General features: G+C 40.5%; 1 protein-coding gene across 9 annotated transcripts in view; it reads right to left on the bottom strand.

Annotated features, from left to right (window-relative positions):
- Window positions 1–26,849, bottom strand: part of AGRN (agrin) — an 803,356-nt gene that overhangs the window by 73,138 nt on the left and 703,369 nt on the right. For 8 of the 9 annotated variants that reach the window (XM_068240733.1, XM_068240730.1, XM_068240735.1 and 5 more), the window contains 6 exons: window positions 17,026–17,140; window positions 13,653–13,784; window positions 6,449–6,862; window positions 5,220–5,412; window positions 3,865–4,080; window positions 887–1,116 (listed from right to left, as the gene is read on the bottom strand). In XM_068240733.1, coding sequence (XP_068096834.1) covers window positions 887–1,116; window positions 3,865–4,080; window positions 5,220–5,412; window positions 6,449–6,862; window positions 13,653–13,784; window positions 17,026–17,140 — 1,300 coding nt within the window. The remainder of the gene's footprint in view (window positions 1–886; window positions 1,117–3,864; window positions 4,081–5,219; window positions 5,413–6,448; window positions 6,863–13,652; window positions 13,785–17,025; window positions 17,141–26,849) is intronic. The other variant, XM_068240729.1, reaches the window with a different exon arrangement.

The raw sequence follows: 26,849 nt of genomic DNA, 5'->3' as shown, positions 1-26,849 counted from the left end.
CGAGGTAAAGTGAATGACAATGGCCTCAAGATCATGCTGGAGATAATAAGGCAAGAGAAAACGTACCACCACACAGTGAGAGAGTTATCTTATCTCTTCATTCCTTAAGTTACCTCCTCTGTAGTTAATTTACCTCCTCTGTAGTTATTTTACCTCCTCTGTAGTTATTTTACCTCCTCTGTAGTTATTTCCACACGCGGTTAATAAACAGCCTGTCTTTAACTCTGGAGTTATTTTAAGGATTGAAGAGTTAACTTAAAGACAGAAGAGTTAACTTTAGGTTTGCCTGAGGTAAAATGTTTCCTGAATGCTACATGCCTCGTCACCATGGTGATAACTATAGAAACGTTATTAAAGACAGGAGATAAGCTTAGTGAATTGAGGCCAATGTCTGAGGCTATTACCGAGTTGTGTCCATTATGCTACAATTCATGGGACCCCCCAGCGATACGTTGATGGGGCCCCCCAATGTTCACACCCTTTCCCTTGCCTTCCCTTTTGTGCCCTTCACGGTTGTTACAAAATTATTTTTGATGGCATTTTTCCTCAAAAGTGAAGTTTTACATTATTTTTACGAAAATGAATGCGAAAAGAATATTGCCAGCTTTGCTCATCATTGTTTGTCAGTTAGTCACCCATCTGGGTTATATTGTATATTTATGATTTTTCATAAAACTCTACAATAACCTTTTCGGGAGCAGCGACCAGCATGACCCTCACAAGGCCGAATGGGGACGGTCTTCCCCTACATGTGCACAAGCAACCCAGACTTGTGAGTTCCTTTCTAAGTACTAATATCTCATCTCTATCATTCACACATACTACACCAGATTGGGCTCCCACCATCCATGTGCTTCTTGTTTCCCTTACATGACCCTTGACTCACCTGTGTAGCCATTCAGACATTGGCAGTGGAACATCTCAGCCTCCTTTACTTGGCACACAGCTCCATTGTGACAAGGGTTGGGTTGACATGGATTGTTCCCGCACTCCCCCACACCGCTGCCATACAGGACATCCTCTCCTTCCTCCTGCAGGTTGTACACCTGATTGTTCACATCCAACAGGCGTATACATCCCTTTAGTCCCACAGCCACGGAGGTCCGTTCTGTCACACTGGTCAAAAGAAAGAACAGAACAGTTCGGTCAATGTGATTTACCCTCCATGCTTTCTAACAAAGCCAGCTGAAGCTCAAGCAGACCTGCCGTGGAAGTCAAAGTGCACAGATTGTCCCTTTCATTTCCTCACCTGCACTGGGGACATGAAAGGAAGTAAGTAAATAGTTGCTCTGGGCAATGCAGTATCTATTCCCCTCATGGACTGTGATACATGAGACCCGGTTTACTGCACTGTCTGGCAGATAAAGTGTTATTGTACCAAGTGCCATTTTCATCAGCACTCACAAGAAGCCAAGAAAATTGCAGAGCAATATTGGAAATTCAAATTGTTTCCCCCAAATAGGAATGCAGCAGGGTGCATCATCTCATTCCTCGTCTGCCAACTTTTCTGCAGGCTGTAGGTCTGTATTATTCATATCCTGGAACAATAATAACCTTGTAGCCTCCAGATATTTTCCTTGCAGGCAGCGCTCAGGTGATGTAGCATGCTGCAAGCTGAAGATTTCATGCGCCAGGAGTCCATCCGCTGTCACAGGCTGTACAGTGACAAGCATTGCTTCTACTGTCATATATGTGACATCAGCAAGCGTGACAACTAGAACAATGGCAATTTCATTTGTCCTAAGGACATTTCCCAGCCCAGGGTATTAAAATAAAGAGAGGCTGGGGTTCATTACTGCTTTGCCAGCAGCATTCTAAATAGCATCATATGCTGTCTCCGAGACCTCCTGTGCTATTGTACACAATGCTGCTCATAATTAAACCCGAGCAGAGTGCCAACCCTGTGTGGAGTCCGCTTTGATGGAAGGAGTATATTACCGTGTACATTGCATTAGAGCACTTCTATCATCAAGAGGCAGAAGCTCTTACTACTCTTACTTATTAAATGACAGAACAAGTCCACAAAGCATTCTCTGCATTAGGTCTAGAAAAACAAATCAGTGAAATAGGAAACAGACAATATACAGAAACAGCTTCACTGCTGTGCTATCAGACATAGTCACCAACACTCAGCACCAACAAATAGCTTTATAATGAGTTGAGAGCTGTAATACATCTGACTAATGGTATGGACTGACAAGGTGAGCATCCCTTTGTAACAATGTTAAGAATACCCAGCCCAGGAGAGTTTGCAGGGAACCTACTGTCATTCCCTCCCATAGATGAGTCCTAGGAGGGAAGAGATTTGAGTGGTCAGCAGTAGTGTTACTCATGTGTAGCACATCTCACAGAGAAGAATGTGTTTGGTTTGGTCAAGTGATGCATGTCACCTGGCCGGGATTTGGACCAGATCCCTTGGATGACATCGCCAGTGCTGCACAAACACGTCATTAGCCTGCATGCTAGCAACATGCTATGCTGGAGGGTTTCAGCCAATGGAGCGGCAGAGGGCAGTGTGGGAGTATTTCCAATTATTTTTAAGGTGAGATCGAACTTGGGTCCTTCGATATTTGTTTTTAGATTGAACTTTCCGCACCTGTCAGCTGTAACTGTTGCCAATGGGAATTACATGTGGTGTGCAATAATGTAGTGCATGCTGCACATTTTTTCCCCACATGTGGGAACCACAGTGATAGCTAACAACTGTCACTGTGCATGGCAGAAATCTGTCAAAGGGCCATATTCACTAAATATAGGCTACCCTGGGAATGCTTGAATTACCTAGGTAAAGCGGAATGCACTAATTGCGCGCTATGTAGTTAGTGTGACGGTAAAAGTGGCCAATAGTGTGGACTGAGCCATACAGTTGCAAAGAATTCTGTTTATTTCCTGTCCAAATCAAACTTCTCACTGAGACTGGAAATGTGGGGAAATCTAACCATCTATCTACACATGCTACAGTTACCTAAACTAGGCTCTAACCTTTTCCCACCCTTTTCAAAGTTAAGAAATCCACATTACTAATTCCTGATTTATTCAGAGAGCCTATTCCTAAAGAAACACACTGCTTGTCTGGACTTTGCCAATCACAGGTCCTGCTCCAAGTAGTGAGGAGGAGAAGATGCAGGGGAGTGACTGCAGTGTAGAACAACAATAATTGGCCTTGGTTTCCCATCATGCTTGATGGCTTCAGAGAAGTTGGCGGGTACACCTGTATACACCTGGGAAATGTGCCAAACTGATCCAGGATGTAGATAGTGTGTACAGGCCTTAAAGGGAACTCAAGGTGAGAATCATGGGGAGACTGATATATTTATTTCCTTTTAAACAATGCACATTGCCTGGCTGTCCTGCTGATCTTCTGCCTCTGATACTTTTGGCCATAGACCCTGAACAAGCGTGCAGTTCAGATGTCTCTGACTGAGCTGCATGCTTGCTTCATGTGTGTGATTCAGAAACTACTGATCAGAAAGATGAGCAGGGCTGCCAGGCAACCGGTATTGTTTCAAAGGAAATAAATATGGCAGCCACCATTGGTCTCTCACCATGGGTTCCTTTTAAGTATGAACTTTTTTTCAGGGGCCAATCAGGGTTAGACTAATTGTGTACTGCATACACTGTTATGATGGAATGCTTAGGTTCAATGAAGACACTTTTGTTCACGTTCCTGTCTGTGTCAAAAGCTGCATTTTAGAATGCACTAACATAGGGAGTGTACATGTAATGCGATAATAGAAATATGGCAGTAAGCAGGTTACTACAAGCTACACAAGTCTTAGTTGAAGAAAACATTTATCTGTTTAGGAACCTATAAAATATGGCTGTCTGCAGAATGACTGCAGCAAAAAAGTATCCGATACATACACAGACATCTGGTCCTCTGGAGCTCCACCAATGAAGAGGTCTGTATCCAAGTTCAAGCCGTCTGTGCCTGGTGGACTCTCCCCATTCACATGGGCTTCTCCGTCCACAGACAACATGCCATTACGCCGGTTACGGTTCACCACGAGCTGGTGCCACCTGCCAGGCTCCACAGGTACCTTACTGGTGATAATTCCGGTGCCAGAGCCAGTATTAAACCTGCAACGTACAAGAAATCATGGCTTACACATGCAAATTTCCATGAAAAAATCATACTGAAAAGCGGAAGATAGGAGGTGCTTATCTATGACATACAGAAATAAATACTAAAAAGTAATATATTACAAAAAATAATAATCTAGAAGCTGATTACTTAATGAAGGATGGATATGAAGTAGGCCTATGCCAAATTAGTATAAAATAGTATATAAGCAAAACCTCTTTATGCCATTCAAAGTGATTAGTAGGTTACTAATATCAGAATGAAACTGAAAGTAAGCAAAGCTGAACAGCATCCAAGCTGTTCAGTGAAATCACCCAGAACCAACTGGCACTCATGAGAGGTATACTGTAGGTAGGCTTGTGGTTGTGATTCAGATGACTGTCTACTGCTTTCTGATTTGAACATGGGTCATGAAGTGGATGACTATGACTTGCATTTCTCAAGTATGACTTTTCAGAAGATTTTCAAGGTTTAAAAAGTAGTCGTATACGCCAGAATATACAGTAAATCTGAATGGAGCACTATATCCCTGCATATTCCCTGAGAGTATGCGAGACAAATGAGGAAAAAGCCATTTAAAATGTTACATACTTTTTGGACTTTATTTCAGTACACTGCATCAGTCTAGTACCAGTTATTGGGTATTAGTTATTAGATGTGGTCCTGGTTGGCATTCTACTTAGGCTTACTACTTAAAAAAAAAAAAACTTTTTGGGATGATTTATTGCATATGCAGTTATTTTTAATTAATATGCAATAATGGATTAGTAAAAGCTGAATGCACTGAGAAAGATTATCCAGATGGTTGGTTGTTGGTTGTTACTAGATTCACTGTTACAATGTATGACCACCTCCATATTCCTTTCCACTTCAGCTGTCCTTTAAGAGGGTTACAAGTCAAATACATTTATGCTTTAGCATTTTGTAGATTCATCACCAGAGCCCCATGGTCATCACCTAACAGGTTAATGTTTATAAAAGTTATATTGTGTTTTCTACTTGTGCACAATAGAACAATAGAAACTTATTTAATACAAATGTGCATGTAGCCGTAGCAGACAATAGCTGAGCACAAGAAATGCAATGGAACATTAATAACAAAGGCACTTTGGGATAGCAGAACAAATCCACCAACCTCAGCTCCACAAAGCCGTTCACCACTGCCAACGAGATGAAATCCTTTCCTCTGATCTGGCCATTGTACAGCAGAAGGCCGTTCTGTTCTGAGGACCGGAACTCCATGGCGATGCGTACTGTATGATATGCCTTCATCATCTTGAACGCCAGGTAAGATTTACCACCAAAACCAGGGATGAAGTACTTTATGTCTGCAATGAGAGCACCCATGGGTGAGTAGGAAGTAAAAGTAGGAAGTAGAAGCGTGCAAAGCATCTAAGCTCATCATGAGAAGCATGCCATTAAAACTATCTTGTGTCTTCTTCACTTTTGTCCTTCTTAATGTTATCAGCTACATAGTTTGTCCTCCAATTCTAGGAGTTTGTTAGTCCTAACTACACATGCTCAGCATCAAGTTCACTTTACCAGCAAATAACCTACCCAAACACCCCCTGGAACTGAACAAAGGGAAGCTGAAGACATTACTATTGTACTGTAACAAAAGCTAAAACTGTATTTTTGATAAGAGTCTAATGTTAAACCAAAGTGGTTTGAGCGCACATTATAGAACCAAAACTAATGTATTAGACCTTTCCACTTCAGTTCACATTATGAAAGCATTCCATAATCTTCAAATATTATACAAATGATGAAATACTGTACTTTTTCCTACATTTTGTTTATATTAAATATGTGTTGATGCTTTGTATAGATCTGGATGGACCAGCTGGTTGCTTGAAGGTTTAATGGTCAGGCCAACTCCGCTTTAAGCCACTTTTCTTACAACATGAAATGAATGTTGAGGCACTATAGCTTCTTTATGTGTGTTTTGGAGACTTCTATTGACACAGCTATGAGGAAAAGGTGAGGTAGATGAAAGCACTTTTTTTACTGGGTCAAGATATTATTTCTAGTGGGAAGACTAAACACTGTGAAAGAAGTGGCTGCTACAGGCAATATTTTCACTGCAACCCATGCACAGACTAAACAATCACATTCCCTGCATCTTAACCTAGTGAGCGATTGCTTTAAGTCTTGTGTGCAATGGCTCTACGATGGACGTAGTTCAGAATGTCTATGACAGCAATGCCATTTTACTTATGCGTATGTAGCATTGGTGTGATACTGCTAGAAAACACCTTTTGAAAGAAAATGTTTACCTCAGTCTTACGCAGTTGAGACAAAGTAACATACACCTAATGTCATTACTGAAACATTCTCCATCCCTAAAACTCCTAGACCACTCACCTTTTTCACATACAGCTCCTCCTTTCCCAGCTGGACAGCTGCAGGTAAACTCTTTGCCGTCATCTTCACAGGTGCCACCGTGCATGCATGGATGTGAGTCACAGGGCCTTGAAGGCTTCTTCACAGGTGTGGGGTTTCGAGAAGGTTTTCTCCTAGGAGCAGTAGGGGTAGTGGTCATCGGCCTCTTGGTGGTGGTCATTGGTTTTTTTGTGGTCATCCTCACAGTAGTAGCAGGGTGTTGGACCAGTGGCACAGGAGTGGTCTTGACAGCGGTGGTCCTTCTGGGAGGTGTTGTAGTGGCCATGGTTGTAGTAGCAAGAATTGGCATAGTGGTTGTTGCAGTACTGGTAGTTGCCATGGTACTGGTAGTTGCTGCAGTTGTTGTGGTGGTCGTAACCATAGCAGGTACCCAATCTACATAGAAATGGAGAGTTAGATAATGTCACCAAGCAATAACTACATCTTTCTTGTGTTCATAGACAACTAGGATACAGCTTCTTTAGGTTACTAACATGACCTTGTGTGGACAAAGTAACAGTCATCTGAAGATTCCAAAGTATGTCACCTGCTGATCTGGCTTTGGATGCCAGCACCATTTTCAACTTATACCAGCTAAGTAATCTTTCACGTCTGAAGAAGGTTCTGCTAATGCTAGCATGACAGTACAAAACTATAGCTAACTATTAAAATGTTTAGATCCTTCCCTCACTAATTTGTCAACTTAGTGTATGTGTTTTTGTAATCACTCATCTAGTTATAAAGTGGGTGACTTGGCACAAAAAGTTGCAGGTACGTAAAAAAAAAAATTCACAGCTCTTAGTGTTCATCCTATATTTCTACCCCATTCGTAATGTCCATTACATCTAGAATGCAGGAGGATGATAAGAGATGGGGAAATAGTCTCTTGAATCAGCTCCCAATACAACCAAGCTTTAATAAGGCTTCAAAGTTTGCAAGAGAATAGGAATGTGCCATTTCTTATCTATGCTGTCGGCCGCCTCTTGCAGCCAAAGCCACTGTAATAAAGCTAGGATCACCTCAAACCACCTCCTCCTTCACCTCTTCCTCACAGGCAAAGCAGAAACTTGGTTGAGAAAGATGAACAAGCTCCCTCCACTTTCTCCTGTACCCAGATGTTGTGAAGTACAGTGAGAACAGAAGTACAGAAGACAATGAGAAGTCCAACAAATTGTCTCACCATTCAATACTAAGACTTAAAACAACCAGAGGAATGGGGCAAAGAGGTATCATACATTGATTCCCTTACTTATTTCTAAGGAATGGAATTTGGAGTCAGGACACAATTTATCGGCCAACTAAATTCAAAGACTAAGCTTCTAGTCTTTAATAGACAATTTTCAGACTCCAAATATGTTAATTTTGTAGCTTGAAGAATGTCTTTTAGAAGACTAAAAACTTACTTTTTTATTTTAAAGTCAGTCCGTATATTATATTATCCTAATTCAAAACATTGTGTTTTAACTGATGGCTAACAAGATACAATACTCTACTATTCTTTTTCTGAAAAGGAAGTACAGTATGGGTCAATGTTTACAGCCAAGCTTCTATACGTCATGCCCGGAAGAGTAGAACCATGGGCAAAGAGAAAAAGAGGTCCTCCTCTTATTTGCACTTACTATGACAAATAATCTGATCAGGAGGAGGAGGAGCAGGTGGTAGATGATGAGGTATGAGACCCAACATTGAGTGAAGATAAAAATAGACAGGGCGATGGAAGGGAGAATACACCAAAAAGATGCAACTCCTTTTTCAAGAAAACTCCCCAAAGAGCCCTTTGCTTCTGGTTTTCAGGCCTAATGTTTTTCTTTAGTAAGACCCCACCAAAGGCCTTCTGCCGGACTTTTAAGGCTGGTGGCGCTGTCCAAAAGAGGTACCATAGGCTAACTGAAAATATACGTCCACATATATCCAAAGGCTGGCATTCTATTTTTTAGAAAAAAAAAAAGCTATGTGTACTCTGCAATGCCAATGTATAGGGCTGTTACTTGCTACTTTTAGTTTGGGGCTTTAATGTTAGTTTCCCTAACAAATGGCTACTGTGCAGGTTGTTTTTGCCTCTAGTTTGCCATCCTCCTAATAAGTGCTAGCAAAATAAATGTTCTGACCTCTGAAAAAAAAAAGCTGTAATAAGTAATCTTTAGAGAGCAGAACAATTTGGCCTAATACCATTTACTAAACTAATACCAGCTGAGGCTCAGACTACAAGACAAAAGACTTTACATCTGGCTAGTGCTGCTGCTGCTGAATACACACAAATGATGACATACTAGTGCAAACTGCGTACTGTTATCATACGGTGTCATGGTAGGAAGTCCCTCAAATGACCCTTACCAATTACATAACAGCATGTACAACATTAGGGGACCCCACAAATCAATACATTGAATTATGTAAAATTAGTATCTTCCCCATGTTGCCCTTGAAGCCACATAAAATGGCACCTCCCCACTTTTATACACCCCCCCCCCCCCACACACTTTTTTTTTAAAAAGCAACAGGTGTTCTTTCCGGGCCATTTTGTTGAATTAACCTGTAGTAGTTACCCACAAGAGCAAACCACCAGAGTTGACTATTCAGAATCCCAAGCATTTGGATCTGAGCAGACCTTGCTCTGGCTCCTCTGGCTGCATGTTTGCTGCCTGTAAGTGACTTAAGCTATGCATGTACGCTATGTACACAATGCGGATGAATGTCTTCTGAAATGATCCTTCGTGATCACTTTGGGTGACTGTGTGACTGTTTGGGTGACTGTGACAGACGAGCTGTTTGGCAATCTGCCGATAAGCCCATTCTGTGCTATGGAGAGGGGAGGGTGGAGACTAAGCAGGAGCTGTCCCCCTGCAGCTTACAGTGGATCTACCATAGTGATCAGACAAAAGCCATAAGGTTTGGAGCATTGCTGAAAAGAACAGACACCGGGGACACTAATACTGACACTAGATATTTACCTGAAATGATCACTAGTGATTAAGTGTAAAATAACAACACTGCACCAGAGCAAAGCAGATAGAACAATAAAGGCATCTGCAATTTTCTCACTACAAGGGTTTTTTATGATAAGACAGAGCAGCTCGGTAGAGTTTTCCTCTAACCAGGCAGAATACTGTCATGTAGAAAGGTGCAGTCACACACAGCAGAAAATCCTGTATTGAACCTATCTTCCCCATAAAGTGTGTAAGCACAGATGCCCCCACAGTGTAGTAATGATGATTCTGTCTCAGCACAGTGATGCTGCTCCCGCTCGGCATGGCTCATTTACAACATAGTCTGAGCTCACAGCAGCTGTAACTTCCCTTCCATGGTGAGACCTCAACATGTTGCTTTTCAGGCATTCCTAGCAGGGAACATTGAACCGCTCCATTACACAAGAGCTGGAATAATAGACCATCGCAATGTGACAGAGGGTTTAGAATTCAGTTTATGGAAACTGTGTGCTGCTGTACATTAGGGTGCACAGTGCAGTCACTTCTTGAAATAACTGATCGCCATAGTGAATGCGGGTGTCAGTGCGCACTGCCACTCTGCTGTTTGATGGCTACAGCTGTAATAGGTGAGTTTATATCTAAGTTGCATCCATCTGTCATGAAAGAGTGATCATCAATACAGATAGTTACATCTACCAAGGAGGCTGAAAAACATTTGTATGCTAGAATAACTGAAAAATCATGAACTTGAGATTCAGAGAACACAACCATGTTCAAACATGCAATAATTCGGGCAGCACGGTGGCATAGTGGTTAGCTCTCTCGCCTTGCAGCGCTGGGTCCCTAGTTCGAAATCCCAGCCAGGGCACTATCTGAAAAGAGTTTGTATGTTCTCTCAGTGTCTGCGTGGGTTTCCCCCGGACACTCCGGTTTCCTCCCACATTCCAAAAACATACGGATAAGTTAATTGGCTCCCCCTAAAATTGGCCCTAGACTACAGTACATTCACTACATAATATAGACATATGGCAATGGTAGGGATTAGATTGTGAGCTCCTTTGAGGGACAGTTAGTGACAAGATATATATATACACTGTACAGCGCTGCATAATATGTCGGCGCTATATAAATACTAAATAATAATAATAATAATAATAATTCAAACTCTTAACCCTAACCTACAACGCTATTCACAATCTCTCTCTCCTCTGTACATCTCCTCACTAGTTTCCAGATACCAACCCAATCGCAATCTCAGATTTGCACATGAGCTTTATTTGTCCTCCTCTAGAATTACCTCCTCACATTCACGTATACAAGATTTCGCACGTGCTTCACCCCTCCTCTGGAATGCCTTTCTCCAACACATCCATCACTCTACAACCATTGAAATCTTTAAACGCTCTCTCAAAACTACCTTTTTCCGACAAGCATACGCTCTACCTTAGGCCATTCTCCATTTGTCCTAAGGCCGAGTTGCACTCCTACTAGATATCCTAAAAACACTTTCCCCCTAGGTATGTTTATTGTATACTACCCTACCTCTTGTTTACCCCTATTCCTTTAGATTGTAAGCTCTCAAGGGCCAGGCTCTCTCACCCTTTTGTGTCTTGGAATTTTTTATGCATTTCATTTGTGTAACTTTTGTCACTGTAGTTACCAATTCTGTATTCTGTATATTGGCGTTTACTATCGTCTGTATTATTATGCAGCCCATGTTTGTTTCTTATTTTGTACAGCGCCACAGAATATGTTGGCACTTTATAAATCAATAATAATAATAATAATAAGGCACGAAGCTTCAAGTGCTCATGGTGTAATGCTCATCTCCAGGTACAAGTCTAAAAAACTATCAGATCGCTTGCATGCAGTACCCAATATTACCTTGTATGTGAAAAGATGCCTGTACAACTACGGACTTAGCATTTTAAATCTAGTCATGTGACCTGAAGCAGCAACGATTTACATGTAAGTGTGCAGCTTGGCTCTAGGTTGTGCAATTGGGGTGGGGCACAGACTGAATTTCCCAGAGACATTTGCAGCATATAACTGAGGTCTATGGCACAGGAAATAACTATAATAACGACAATGTATATGACATTATGTAATTGAGGAGTTTATGACCAAATGGAAACAATCTCTGCCATTAAATGCCTACATAAGTCTGGGAAAACATCTGTGAAACAGGTGGAATTTAAAGTACTAAATGCTAAGGGATGCCTTTTTCTTGGTTATATATGTTTCATTGTTAATGTAATTAGAATAGCTATATTTAGTTATGTATGTATAATGTTTTCCATACCAAAAAAATCAATGCACCAGTGTGTAAAACCCAGTGACTCGGTAACCAGTTAAACTTGAGCAATGCAAACTTAGCAAAAGATCAAAAATCATAATCAAGTGTAATCTTTACCGAAAACAGATTGGCAGTTCTTAGGGCTTATTTCCACTAAGTCTGAATCCGGGCCAAATCTGCAGTGTTTCCCTGCATACGAGCTGCACAGAGAAACGCTGCCTTTCTATTCAATGAAGTGCCCCACTACGGTGTGAATGTGGACGGCATGCTGCAGCTGAATCCCCATATGCATGCTACGCTGCAGGATGGGAGATGTGGCTGAAATGGAAACAGTCGCAGCTTCTAGTGGAAACTGGACCTTACAAAGTCCATTGATGATCCTAATCATATCAGTTCTGACACCTCTTCGGAAAAAAAACTACACTTGGCTCCAGTCCTTCCACTTGTAGAGCTTTCTTTACAGTCTTTGAATGTAGTGGGGTTTTTTGTTTGACCAATATGGAAGTTCACAAACTCAACCAACTTTATTCTCACTTCTGTTCTGATTTGCAGTTTTTTATATAGGCAGCTTCCGATGATGCATTTTTTTGAAATCATGTGCTCAATCCGAATTTTCACGTTTTTAACAGGCTTCACGTAAATCTTAGTAATACATTTCTAGCCCAAAAAGGGCTAACCTGGTTTATTTTCACTACACTGGGGCCTGATCAACACTGATAATACAGAAACCTCTTTCTGCACGTAGGTCTAAAAACAGCCTCTCTTAACATTTCTTGTTGTCTATTTAGTTAACCCACTTGCTTTTTATCCAAAGTAATGTCATCTTTGTACAATCCCAATACCTCCCCCTAGTAACAAAAGCAAGTACTGAAAGCAGCCATCTTGCTTAATAATGTAAAATCCAGCTCAGTCTGTAAGCATTTTTCAATGTACAGATTTCTATCAGTTTAGCTTGCACACAGAAACTCCCTGCTTTAAACAAGCCTTATGCTGGGAATACACGGCTCGATTCTGAGTCATTTAGATGGCTCGATAGATCATTTCCGACACGTCCGATCTCCCGCCCGATCGTTTAGCCGCTCGATTCTGCATTGAGGACAATGGAAAAAGATAAGAAAAAAGAGTGGAAGATAAGAAAATTGCCTGAAGAATCGACCAGGGAATCGATTGAGTGAAGGCATACATGACTCGATTTTGCCGCTCGATTGTTCTGCTCGATCGATTTCCTGCTCGATTTTGCAGGCAATTCTCTTATCTTCCGCTCGTTTTTCTTATGTTTTTCCATTGTCCTCAATGCAGAATCGAGCGCCGAAACAATCGGCGGGAGATCGGGTGGGTTAGAAATTATCTATCGAGCCATCTACATGACTCAGAATCGAGCCATGTATTCCCAGCACTACTTCCTGCATTTAAAGATAAAACAACATAGCCCATAGCCAACTCAAACTCTGCCTCAAATGCACCAGACCACCTTCAGACAGAGACAATGATTGCTGAAGGCAGAGAAAAAGGAGGTCACATGTCCTTCATAAGGAAAAATTGGTGCGATAAAAGCGCTTGGAATCCAAGTTTAATTTTTAGTATATACTGTTCACATGTGGCCCTAAGCCCTGTGTCTGTAAATGTATGAGGCTGCCTAGTTTCTCTTTAGTATAAGCCATTAAGTGTTTCTCTTTTATACTTTTCCCCACTACCATGGCCAATCTCCTGATCTCTGCTTGCCTTTACTTCTCTCCCTGAGCACCACAAGTTGACCTTTACTTTGGAAAGTATTTCAGACAGCACCGCCAGCTGCTCCTGAGTGAGATTAATACCTCTGTATGCACTCATTTGTTAGAATCAAGGGACAAATATCACCACTGCAGCAAGGAACCAAAAAAAAAAGAAAAAAACAATCACAAGGCATTTCCTGTCCCAACAGGACCCAAGGATGTAGAGTTGAGAATGAAACAGGATGATGTACCAGGGATCTCACCAAAGTCCAAGAACTTCACGTTGTCCTGGATGGGCTTCTTTACAGTGATTGCCTTCTTCTTGGTGCTCTTAAGTCTTGCCAGCAAAGCTTTCTGCACATCCATAGCAGTCAGACTGGTAGCTGAAACACAGAAGAGACAATGCAACCCATTCGCGTTCTGTTGGCATTACACATTAATGAGTCCTTTCAGTTTCCTAATGTATGAACACCAGCTGGCCAACACAATCTCTGTGCAGACTGCGAGATGTGATGCTGCACTGCGAATGCAACTGTTCCCTGGGGACCATCAGCGCAATCTAGCTAACATAAGTGGATGCCGGCATTAGGTAACCTAATGTACAACGTGTTGTAGAACAGGCTGATTCATTTATCTAGACAGATTATACAATATAGCTTCAAAATATAAGACAGGGGTTATATTAGTGTCAGAGCTGACCAAAAGCAACCTATTAACTTCGTCCTCTCCGCCAATAAATAAGCTGACTGTCTGTTGTTGGGAGCAGTACAGACAATATCAGATAATTAATCCTTGAGACGCTTTGATAAACTAAAGTCATTTTAAAGTCATTGGGTCTTCTATGTAACAGGGCACATCAATGTGCAGAAAAATGTTTCCTCTGCTTTATTGCAATTAACTGATGAAAGCTGAAAACTGATTGCACATAACCACTCTATGCAACGTTATTGAAGTAAACACAATTTAAGTGGGGCTTATAGAAAACATGTTCACGTTAAAGGTTTAAAGCAAGTCAGTGCTAACCTTCAGCAACAAAACAAATCTGCTCTCATTAACCCATTAGAAGCTTCAATAGAGTCTCATTTGAGATAAGTGCACGGCTTTTGACCTCAGTCAGCAGAAGTCATTGTGCTGTAAATTCTTGGAATTCTTTGATCTCTCTCTCTGCTAGCGGAAAATATAGAAATTAAAAGTAGAAGTCCTCTGTTATCGTCTCACATTAACCCGTAGTGACAAGTGGCCATAGATACACATTACAGCAGTACTAATTAGAAGCAAGAAAATGTAACAAAGAAGAGATAAAAAGGGGTGCTAAAATAAATTGGTCTGGAGCACTTGCAAGCATCTAAATAAATTCATCGCTAAAGGGTTAATGTAGGATTAAAGGAGATCACAAGAGTAACAATGTTTAAAATTCTACTTTTTAAAATTACATTGTTACGGATTAATCTCTTGGCAGTTGTTATTTAAACTGTGACTTTCTCCTGGTCCTGAGAAGCACAGGTTCAATCTAAAATAGATCCAAACTATCTACAGTACAAAAATGATAAAATAGAGACTGAATTAGCAGCAACCTTATTTATGGCTTTGTGCCAGTTGAAGTTTAAGCGCAACCATCAAACTCCCCTGCTGATGGTGCGTGTTACGTGATGATCACATAAAGTGGGCGGGGCCAGAACCAACAAACCCCTCTGAGCCCCCATTGCACCAGGAGTCCAAAAGGGCTCACAGTGAAACTAATAAGGCTACACCACCTAACTAGTCTCTCTTTTTCACATTGTTCAGATTAACTTTAAAGAAAAACTGCACTGATAAATAATACTACTCGGATAAATTTGTTACCATCTTGTGATTTCTCCATTAAAGAGACTCCGTAACAAAAATTGCATCCTGTTTTTTATCATCCTACAAGTTCCAAAAGCTATTCTAATGTGTTCTGGCTTACTGCAGCACGTTCTACTATCACCATCTCTGTAATAAATCAACTTCTCTCTCTCTTGTCAGACTTGTCAGGCCTGTGTCTGGAAGGCTGCCAAGTTCTTCAGTGTTGTGGTTCTGCTATGAACTCCCCCATCCAGGCCCCTCTCTGCACACTGCCTGTGTGATATTTAGATTAGTGCAGCTTCTCTCTGTTCTATTATCTTTTACAAGCTGGATAAATCCTCCTCTGAGCTGGCTGGGCTTTAACATACTGAGGAATTACATACAGGCACAGCTGTCTGCACTCTGCAGGAAGAAATAGCCTGACACTTCAGTGGAAGATAGCTGCAGGGGGAAAGAAGCACACAAATGATCTCTTGAGATTCAAAAGGATGGCTGTATACAGCCTCCTTGTGTATGGATGTATTTTCTATGTGTGGACATACTGTACATCAATCTACTTCCTGTTTTGGTGGCCATTTTGTTTGTTTATAAACAAACTTTTTAAAACTGTTTTTAACCATTTTTAATGCGGCGGGGAGCGGTGAAATTGTGACAGAGGGTAATAGGAGATGTCCCCTAACGCACTGGTATGTTTACTTTTGTGCGATTTTAACAATACAGATTCTCTTTAATACATATCAAGAATGAGTCCTTTATTAACCAAGTTCTCAACCTAAGTTCCCCCGGGGGTACTCCTGATGGGTTGATATAGTGAACTAAGTACAACAATTTTTTTATTTTTCAAAAATTATGAATGATACGTAAACAAGACCAAATAAGTACTGTTGCTAATTAAAAAGAATATGAACACGTATTAATCATTAAAAAATAATTATGGTGCATGGCTAAAAAAATGTATATGTGCCAAGGGGCCATATGCAATTCACTTTTTCTCTTGAGTTTTCTCCTAGGAGATAATTTGTCATCTTCTCTTAAAAATAACAGCTGCAATTGACAAAAAAAAGTACCAAAAAGTGATTGAAAAAGTATTGTCAAAATTATTTTGAGTATTTTCTTGCTTCATGGTGGTTTAAAGCACGCTTTATTGACAATGTGTGAAAATATCACCTAGGAGAAAACCTAGGAAAAAAAGTGAATTGCATGTGGGCCAAGGAGTACAGAGGGTATCTCAGATTATCTAAAATTAAATTATACCCATAGATGAGATCTCATCATTGTGCTCAGTGCACAAGAGGATCCGATTTCTGCTTTTGGGGTCACAGCGTGACTTTGCTGAGAGTCTTTGGCCCAACTCTTTTCACCCCGGCTGGACCGGGGGAGAAACCTTTAGAAAACTGTCTGGTAAGTGATAGAATACTACTTGGGTATTCTTTGGCAAGCTCTGCTCAGGGTCCTTTTAAATGACTGTTGCTATGAATCAAGTGGAAAAACTAAGTAGTGAAAAGTTGCTGACTACCTTTACTATGGAAAACTACCGTAATAAATATGCATTCAAAGATAAAAGCAACATTCTATGCTGTCTCCTCCTGTATATAATAATATAAACGCTACAAATATGATAATGACTGATACAGGCATGGCATAAAGAATGCAGAGCTGGGCCAATGGAAAGCTGTACGTCTGAAATGTAATTGAATCATTTTTGCCATGGCGGTCATGCTGTGGTTCCAAATGAAATAAACCTGACATAATCTAATTACTCTCAGTGCACATTTCATGTGTCTGTCTGAATTAACAAACCTGGATCGAAGTGTGCTTCTACTATAGCCCTGATGGAGTTGCTTGGCCCCAAGTCCCGCACGCGGATGCTTCTGAAGTCCCTCTTCACATCGGAATTTCGGAGAAGATTATCTAGCTGCAAGACAAGCAGACAGACAGGAGAGCTATTAGGTGAGAAAAGCCTGAGCTCAAGTCAAACTCTACAAGTATGTGTGTCTGAAAGCCGAGAAAATACTGAAATCACCAAGTGTAATATAAAGTAAACCAAGGCATTTGAAATACACTCTCTTTCATGGAACCTCAAGAATGCCAGGACATTTACACACAACCAATGTCTTGCCACTGGTACAGGCAACAAATGGAAACCCCATAACAGTAACAACACAAATAATGTCTGTGTGACTTGGGGGTTTATTCACAAAAACTCACGAATAATCTCACCTTATGTATTTACTCACAATTTATTTCTCCTTATCGGCCTTTATTCATGATTTATTGTTCCTTGGGCTTGATTTACACATTGCTTACATAGGTAACATGAGCAATGCTATGGTAATACACATTACGCACATAACGTAATGAGCAGAACTGCAGCAATACTCGCATGACCCATGTAACATGGGTCACGCTTATTGTGCAGTGCATGGTACTCTGCTTCCATTAGTATTAGTAACATTGCCATGTGCTGCCTGCGCTTGCCAAGCAGCACATGACACCAGTATGTGAATCAGGCCCCTTATCTGTTTATATCATGAATTAGCTCTCCTTAAAGGACCACTATCACAAAAAAACCAGTAGGCAGTTAAAGAGAATCTGTATTGTTAAAATCGCACAAAAGTAAACATACCAGTGCGTTAGGGGACATCTCCTATTACCCTCTGACACAATTTTGCCGCTCCTCGCCACATTAAAAGTGGTTAAAAACAGTTTTAAAAAGTTTGTTTATAAACAAACAAAATGGCCACCAAAACAGGAAGTAGGTTGATGTACAGTATGTCCACACATAGAAAATACATCCATACACAAGCAGGCTGTATACAGCCTTCCTTTTTAATCTCAAGAGATCATTTGTGTTCTTTCCCCCTGTTCTCATGCACTGAAGTTTCAGGCTGCTTGTTTCTTCCTGCAAACAGCTTTGCCCTTGTCTGTAATTCTTCAGTATGTGAAAGCCCAGCCAGCTCAGAGGACGATTTATTCAGCTTGTAAAAGATAAGAGAGAAGAGAGAAGCTGCTCTAATCCTAAATAACACACAGGCAGTGTGCATAGAGGGGCCTGGAAGGGGGAGTTCATAGCAGAACCACAACACTGAAGAACTTGGCAGCCTTCCAGACACAGGCTGACAAGTCTGACAGGGGAAAGATACATTGATTTATTACAGAGACAGTGATAGTATAAAGTGCTGCAGTAAGCCAGAACACATTAGAATAGCTTTTTGAACTTGTAGGATGATAAAAAACAGGATGCAATTTTTGTTACAGAGTCTCTTTAAAATCTAAAAGACCCGACAGGTTTTGGTCCAGTCTATCTCTTCATGGGAGATTCTCAGGGTTTTCTGATAGTGGTCTTTTAAAAAGGTACAAAATGAGTAAGGTGAGCTAATTCAAGAGACAATCTTTGTGAATGAACCCCTTGGTGTAATGTTAACATGGCTTCACTTTGCTGCATTTAACGGGTCAGGGGCTTAGTCAGGGGGAGCAGTTCCTGCGACTGCAGGGCGGCCCAGAGATGTGGGGGGCCTCAACTGCTAACCATCCCTCCCTCCGATGCTCCAGATCAGGTGTTTTTGTGGATACACATGTTATGGGTGTGAAGATCCTGATTGCCACACTTGTTTTATGACCTTTGTAAGGCAAGCCCCAGGCTGTGAGGGTCACCAATGGGAGACAAGAGAAGGCTTGTGAACACTGGGGGCCTTATTACGCCCCTGGTCTTAGTCACTAAATCACCCTCATATAATGCTAGATTCACCACTGGAATCTCCAGAATATATGAGGTAGTAAACAGCTCTTTTGGGTGACTTCAACCTTTTTTCTTTGCAATCAAAGAGTAGGTAATGCAAATATCAAGGATTTATATCGAGAAATGAAAAGTAAAGAAAAGACTGACATGTGGGTTGTAGCGTCTGCAGTTATTATAATTGTTGAAGTTCCTTGAAATCAACTTTAACAGGTTAAGAAAGTGTTCCTAATACAATGCATTTACTGATATCTAATCGGACTTTGGATCATCTGATTAGGTGGTACTCTGCAAATATAGGATTTTTCTAAGGAGATGCATGCTGTAATACAGTTCAGAAACACTGCACGATACTGAGCCTACCCAGCTCTGCAAGACACTTTGTATTATTAGTTCATACAATCTTGACTTTCGACACAAAATACATAGTTATCAAGCAAGTTATATGATGTCACCGTTTTCTTAAGGCTGGTTTCACACTTGTGCTGTGTGATTCTCTCATGATTGGAGAGGCTGCCGCAGGAGAACAGCACCTCACTAAAGCCCCTTTCATATTACCCTGCAGCAAACAACGGCGACAGTGTAATCTGCACAGGCTGCCCCCCTGCTCAGTGATGTACTCCCTGCTGGTCACCGGACCACACCGCGCTCCGATGTTTACACTTAATGTGACACCATAAAGTTTCATTACTGCATAATCCGTGTGGTAGGCACAGATCGTTCAGTAAGGTACAGATGACTTTGCGGCAGGTATGCACTGATTTAACTAATTCTGTCACAGTGCATCGTATAGCATTAAAGGGGCACTATGGCGAAAAATTTAAAATATGTGCAAACACAAACAAATAAGAAGTACGTTTTTTCAAGAATAAAATGAGCCATAAATTACCTTTCTGCTGTGTTGCTGTCACTTACAGTAGGTAGTAGAAGACAGAAGCGACAGGTTTTGGACTAGTCAATCTCTTCATAGGGGATTCTCAGCAAGGCTTTTATTCTTAATTAAGATATTTCCTAAAAAGGATTTAAACAATGATGCTGGCTGGCTTCCCTGCTCGCTACACAGTTTTTTGGCAGTTGGACAGAGCAATTGCCATTCACTAAGTGCGTTTGAAAATAAATAAATCCCTGAGAATCCCCCGCGAAGAGATGGACTAGCCCAAAACCTGTCGCTTCTGTCAGATTTCTACTACCTACTGTAAGTGACAGCAACATAGGAAAAAAGTAATTTATGGCTCATTTTATTCTGGAAAAAAACATACTTCTTATTTGTATATGTTTGCACATATTAAGTATGAAAGTCTCCGTAGACTTTAAGTGACTTAGAGGCCTCTTGTGGTAAAATTGCTTACCACAACCGCATTGTGTAAAAGGGCCCTGAAGCAAACATACGATTGTCACCTTTTTCTTTGGAATGGCTATCGGTAGTCATCATATCATGGGTTTACTAAATCTAGTTTTTTCAATAAACTACACTGGCTTGTCGGTAACATTTCTAGAAAGAGGCATTGTGATTTACAAGCAAAGAAAGAGTGTAAAATAAGAACACAAAAGATAAACTGTATTGAAAATAACATATTGCATACTATTGCTTATTGTTTACAATATTAATTTATAGATTATTTAGTCACTGTTTGCCCATTGTAAAATCTATCCTCTCTCGGATACACATTCTGAAATTTATCACCGTGATGACATCTATAGCTCTGCCAGGTGATCTGTACGGAATGTTTGATACTGAGAGTTCTATGCACAGAGGGAAATAAGGCTTGCTTGGCAGTTGGAAAAAGTCCCACAATGCAAAGAGGTTCACAGACAGCAAACTGTCAGGATCTTGGTCATGACATCACGCCAGGGGATGGGTTTCTCCACAATATCAGCCATACAGATCCTCCCTCCCCCCCCCCCCCCCCCCTCCACTTATCTAATCGAGAAAATGTAAAGATTCTTGTTGGAAAGGGGGTATCAGCTACTGATTGGAGTGAAGTTTAATCCTTGTTTAAAATTCCTCTTTAATCAATTGTAGAAAGCAGTCAGTAATGTTGAGAAAGGTAATGATGAAAGCATGCCCATGAAGGTCGGTTTCAATTAACATGTCTGTAGTGTTATAAATGTGAAAGACAGTTGTTTTCTGGAGATTTAATGGCATATTACGCCATTAGGATATAACATATTCTGACATATATTAATTCATGGTCATTATTTGTATACAATGTTCTTTAAAGGAACTCTGTAACAAAATGTTCTGCCTTATTTCTTCTATCCTATAAGTTCCTATACCTGTTCTAATGTGGTCTGGATTACTGCAGCCTTTTCTAGTTGCACTGTCTCTGTGATATATCTAAACTGCTTTTCTTTGTCAAGCTTTGTCGACCCAGAGAGGAATGCACTGCCTCTGCTGTGATAGGGAGAAGTTATGCATGCCCCCTCCAGGCTCTGTGTGTGTGCTTTGTTTATTAGTCACAGACATGGTCCCTGCTCTCAATTTCAGCTTGTCTGAGGGGGACGGGAGCTGCCCATGCTGAGAAACTGTGAGAATGCCTGACTGGAGTGCAGGTAATTTACTATGTAATAAAAACTTGTAGTATACCGTAACATGATATATATATATATATATATATATATACATATGCAAACATCACTTCCTGGTTAGCGGCCATGTTATTTGTTTGTAAACACTGCCTAAAACTGGCGATTAAAAGCCAGGATCGCGGCGGGAAGTGGCGGAACGGCAAAGAGGGATCGAGGAGATCACAGTGACTCGATTGGTATGTTTTTTTATTGTACAAATTGGACAGAACAGATTCTCTTTAAAAGTTCAAGTTCTGAGTCAATCATCCTTATTGTCACTTTATTGTGAATGGAGACAGCCCTACTAAGTACTTGCATTTAATTCAGAATGACAGCTCTCATATTTCTATTCTGATAAATACTTTTTAATATACTAATATCTGTGTGCGTAAATCACTGGTAACAAAGCAGGCCATAATGTACACCTTGACAAAGAGATCAGTGTCAACGATACCAATGCTTTTCAATGCCAAAACTAAGTATTTGGTAGTTTAGGGGTTACCTTAGTTGCTTTACATGAGCATAGAAGTGTGAGGATAAGATTAGTGTGAAGGTAGGCTTAGTTTTGTGTGAGGGTATAGCTAAAATTAGTGTTACAGCGTAGTGCTAAGCAGGGATGAAAGGATTACGGTTAGGGTTTGATTTATGAAAAATATAAGGACACCGTGAGATCTAAACTAGGGGACTGTAAGTTTAAGGGTTAGTGTGCACAGATTCCTAGCAACAGTTTGCTTTTAATTAACCCTCAGAATGACAGCCGTTCATGTCCCAGCAACACTACTGAATGGCAAACTGGGTTCAAATTGATTTCGATCTGAAGACAAAATGGCGGACTGAATAAAATGGACACTGAGCTGAAATCAAAAGGCCATTTCAGCATGCATATCTGTATACATAATCCATATGCAATTCACTGATAAAATAAATGTAACCTAATGTAATGCTCTAATGCTCGGGAGATTGTAGTCATCGTTCACCGTTGTTTATTTAGATGATATCGGTACAAAGCATAATTCATCGGGACATTACAAACTACTAAATCTTGCCATGTGTACATGGCTTAAGAAAGCATAGCATTTCTCAAATTAGAATGGAGGCATGTCAGACATGTATAGTGCAAAACAGAGTACCAGTAAACATTTCAGGTTAAGTGGCAGCAACTAAGGATTCTGGGAGAAGAAGTTTAGTGATGTCCAAAGAGTTAATGAATGCCTTTTTACCAGTCAGCAATGTTCCTTGCCTGACCTATACACAAAGACCAGAATTCAAAGTGAGAACATTTTCAGAAGCCAATGTCATTTCCATAAAATGTTCCCTGCTTCTCTGCCATGGGAACAAGAAACAAATTGAATATAGTTCAGATGTGGCTCTTTTAGCGCAGAGAAAATGGCAAAAATGCCCCCAAAATATGCCTGCATTAACTGATGTGCCACTGAGCTTGCATCATCCCTCATGTCCATGATAGCATAGTCCCGATACACTGATGCAGATAAGGAGGTAGGCGCAGGCAGAAGGCGTCAATCACTGTAGATTATAAGGACAAGGTAATAGCTGGCGTCTTAGCAATACAAATATCTTTTATCATGTATTTTATAAAAGACAGTTTAAGGCAAAAAATAAAATAAATCAGAATTGCTAATGGCAAAAAAGAGATTGCAAACATTTTCATCAAAAAGTCTACATAATTTATCTTTAACAGATCCCTTTATTGACAGTATTAGTACATAGCTGTCACCTTTATTCTGCTAAAAATGTTATCTGCTGGCGTATCAATATGTCCTTTTTTGGTGAGTGATTTCACTAAGAGAAGCTGGTTATGTGTAAAAATATATATGTGATGACATCAGCTTATTTAAAGTGCACCCAAGTCCGTAAATGTCACAATCTGACCATACTGACCAACACATTAAGGAAAAAGACTTGGAACAGGTCCAGAATTTATTTGAAATGGCAAATAAAACTAGTAAAGCTTTGGTGTATTTGGTCAAAAGCCCCCAACAGCAATACCATGTGTTTACGACAAAAAGGGGAGTGGTTGTACCGTGAATGGAGACATTATGATGGCCCTTCTCAAATGATATGAAACCTTGTATTCCTTACAAGTAGTCTATTGTTCTAATGAATAATATGGACATGGGTTCAAACCAGTATACACAAATGCCCAAATATCATCAGGAAGTGGATCATGGGAGATAACACAGATGTCCGAGATTCAATATGGAGTCTGATATTGTAACTTCATATGTAGCCCTATACAGTGCCATTTTTGAGGTAGAGTGCATTGAAGTGATAGTATGCAGATTATCCTGTCCATTCAGAAAATAAACTCATTCTAATGCAGTTCTGACATAAGTAACTTTTCAAATACAGTATTCTCCTGCGATGCAATAAAAATGTGATATATTTTTCCCATGGTGTTATGTATTTCCACCAATTTTATTTTTAATGGGACGTTAAACAAAAGTGAGTAGTAAAAAAATAGAAGAGTTCAAGAAATGATTGATATTCGCCATGCAATTTGTTCATGTTGTTTGATCCACATTGAGCCTGCTAGTCATCATCTTTACTACTGGCAGACAAGAAAAAAACTAGACAGCACCAACTGCCATTATTTCTAACCACACCCACTAACAATGCAATAGACTAAAATGTAGTGGTTTTTTTTTTATAGATATACATATGCACAGCGGGAGATGTCGCTTGGCAGCTGGAAACAGCTGTTATTTCCCACAATGCAACAAGATTTACAGACAGAAAACTGTCAGGACCTAGGTCCTGACATCACACTGTGGGAGGGGTTTCACCACGTCAGCTTTACCGACCCACCAATGATCTATTTGAGAAAAGGTAAAGATTTCTCGTGGAGAAAGGGGTATCAGTTACTGATTGGAATGCAGCTCAATCCATGAATATGAATATGAGTATGCTGGAACTCTGAGGGAAGTCTGCATTTCTGCTTTGCATGGCTTTATACCGCATTTAGCTCACGCATCTTCTGCTTGATTTTACTGGACAGTGTGGAACTATATCAACCGATTGCTTGGATTTGTAAACGCACAAGCTCTTGGACAAAAGTGCTATATATAACAGCTCCCACGAGTTGATTCAGGAGGGTGATACGGACAAGGCCTTGTCCAAACCTATGTGTGTATATGTTTGGTGTGCTTGTTTGAGTGGATGACCGGTCTAGTGATTTAAGGGGCTAGTTGAGGCAGTGACTGCGGGTTTAGTGATCAGGAATAGGTATCTCGGTGGTTTTTATGAATAACTATTTTACAGGTTTTTCTATTAATAATAAAATTTATACAGTTTTCCATTAATTGTTTGTTTTGGGTTTTTTTGTGATCCATACCATCCACTATTCATTGTCCCTTCCTAATTGGTGTTGTTCTCAGTTACTGATTGGAATGCAGCTCAATCCATGGTTACAGTTTCTCTTTAAACAACTATGTTTAAATGGAAAATGACTTTGGCCCACCCAGGAATGCCCAGACCAGACATCTCCATGTTCAGTCCTGCATGGTGGGGAATGTGCACCATGCTTCTCTGTTCCAGGGTCCCACTTCAGCTGCGTAGGTTACTATAGTTATTTGTACGTCCTTTCCTGCCAGTTCAAGGAAATGGGATGTAAAAGTGACAGTTTATTCTGGTCTATGCCTGTTATAAAGAACATGCCATTACTTCTAACACTCCCATACATCTTCCCTTATATTATTACACAAAGTGGCCGTTCACCTTTCTTCCCGTTCCATGCCATAAAACCATTGAGAAACTCATGAGGCATTCAACCCTCAACAGCAATATGGTTTGTATAAGCCACAATGTAGGAGAAGAGACGCCAAGGCGATCCTTCCCTCTTCTGACCTCGCTGCTTCACATGCCATCCACGCCCATGCATTTTATCTCCTAGAAAGTGTTTCGGCAATACATAAAGGAGAAATCTGCTGGAAAATCTCAGGCCTGCCCATCCAGCCTGTCCTCCTGTAACTGGAAATAAATGGCACACGCTCTGCGCACTTGCAGATTTATGAATGCTAAGGTCATATTCATGTGCAGATAAAATCACATTATTTGACAAGAGCCTGGAATTGAGGTTGCATAAAACACGGCATTCTTGCTGTACTGAGATGCCAAATGCCCTTTAAGTCAATCACTTGCTAGATACAGGAGATATGCTTATAATGAAATTATGAAGAGGAACATGGTAGCACAATGCTGACTTAATGAGTATGGGTTATATCAGTTCCTATTATGCTGGTTTCCATGGCAGCTACATATTAAAGGGCCAGTAAACCTAAAATAATTTATGGAAACAAAACAACTCCCAATATGAAAAATATATAAAAAAGAAAATGCTGGAATAATCGGAAGCAGCTTATATTTACAGCAGACTTACAGTCCAATATTACAATACATTTGTATTCCTCTAATGAACTCAGTAAAAATAATACATGTTTTTATGTACAGCTAGCTTATTTGAATGTTCTTTTATATTAGAAAACCCTCGGCTGTCTCTTATTATAGTTCCCCATTGCCTTCTACTCATCCTCCTCCCTCTGCTCTCCATAGGACAGTACATCAGGCTTGTCAAAGAGATAAGAAAGCATGTCTTATGCCCCATACACACTTTCAACAGCGGTCTTTTATGCAGCACAATTATCAAACAACTTTAGTTTGCTATTGTTCAAACAACTGATAAGACGTCAATTCAACTGTTGGATTGACGTCTCATCAGTTGCTTGAAAAATAGCAAACAACTTATTTTGGTTGTTTCAACTTGTTTCACAACAAAAGTTGTTTGATAATTGTGCTGCATAATGCTGGATACACACCATGCGTTTCCGCGTTCGATACGTCCGTCGATATGCATCGATTTGATTATTTCCGACATGTCTGATTCAAGCTTCGATGGATCGTTAGGTCGATTTGCCATACTTTACATGGCAATCGACCTAAAAATCATCGATACAACAAAGACTCCTGTACCCAGCACCCACCATCAGCTCACAGCCTCCACCGCACAGTGTGTGTATCTTTTTTATACTGCACGCAATGTGATGAACTACCACCTGTGGATTAAAGCACAGTTTACAGCAGTGCCGACTCCGCACTCCTTGTTGTATCCATCTGACTCCTGTTTACTTCCAGTCAGAGCACGCTGACTGTGTCACAAGTGAGACGTGCTGTGGCCATGTTGGTCCTCCACACCGGATGTTGATCCAGCTGTAGTGCCGACCTCCTCTCTCTCCCCCTTTTTCTGTGCCTTCCCTAAAAATCATCGAAATGCGTTCGAAAATGTTTGGAAATAATCGAATCGACG

Source organism: Hyperolius riggenbachi, chromosome 6 (genome assembly GCF_040937935.1).
Source record: "Hyperolius riggenbachi isolate aHypRig1 chromosome 6, aHypRig1.pri, whole genome shotgun sequence".
Taxonomy (NCBI): domain Eukaryota; kingdom Metazoa; phylum Chordata; class Amphibia; order Anura; family Hyperoliidae; genus Hyperolius; species Hyperolius riggenbachi.
The sequence above is the reverse complement of the archived record's forward strand: the minus strand, read 5'-3'. Positions and strand labels throughout refer to the sequence as shown.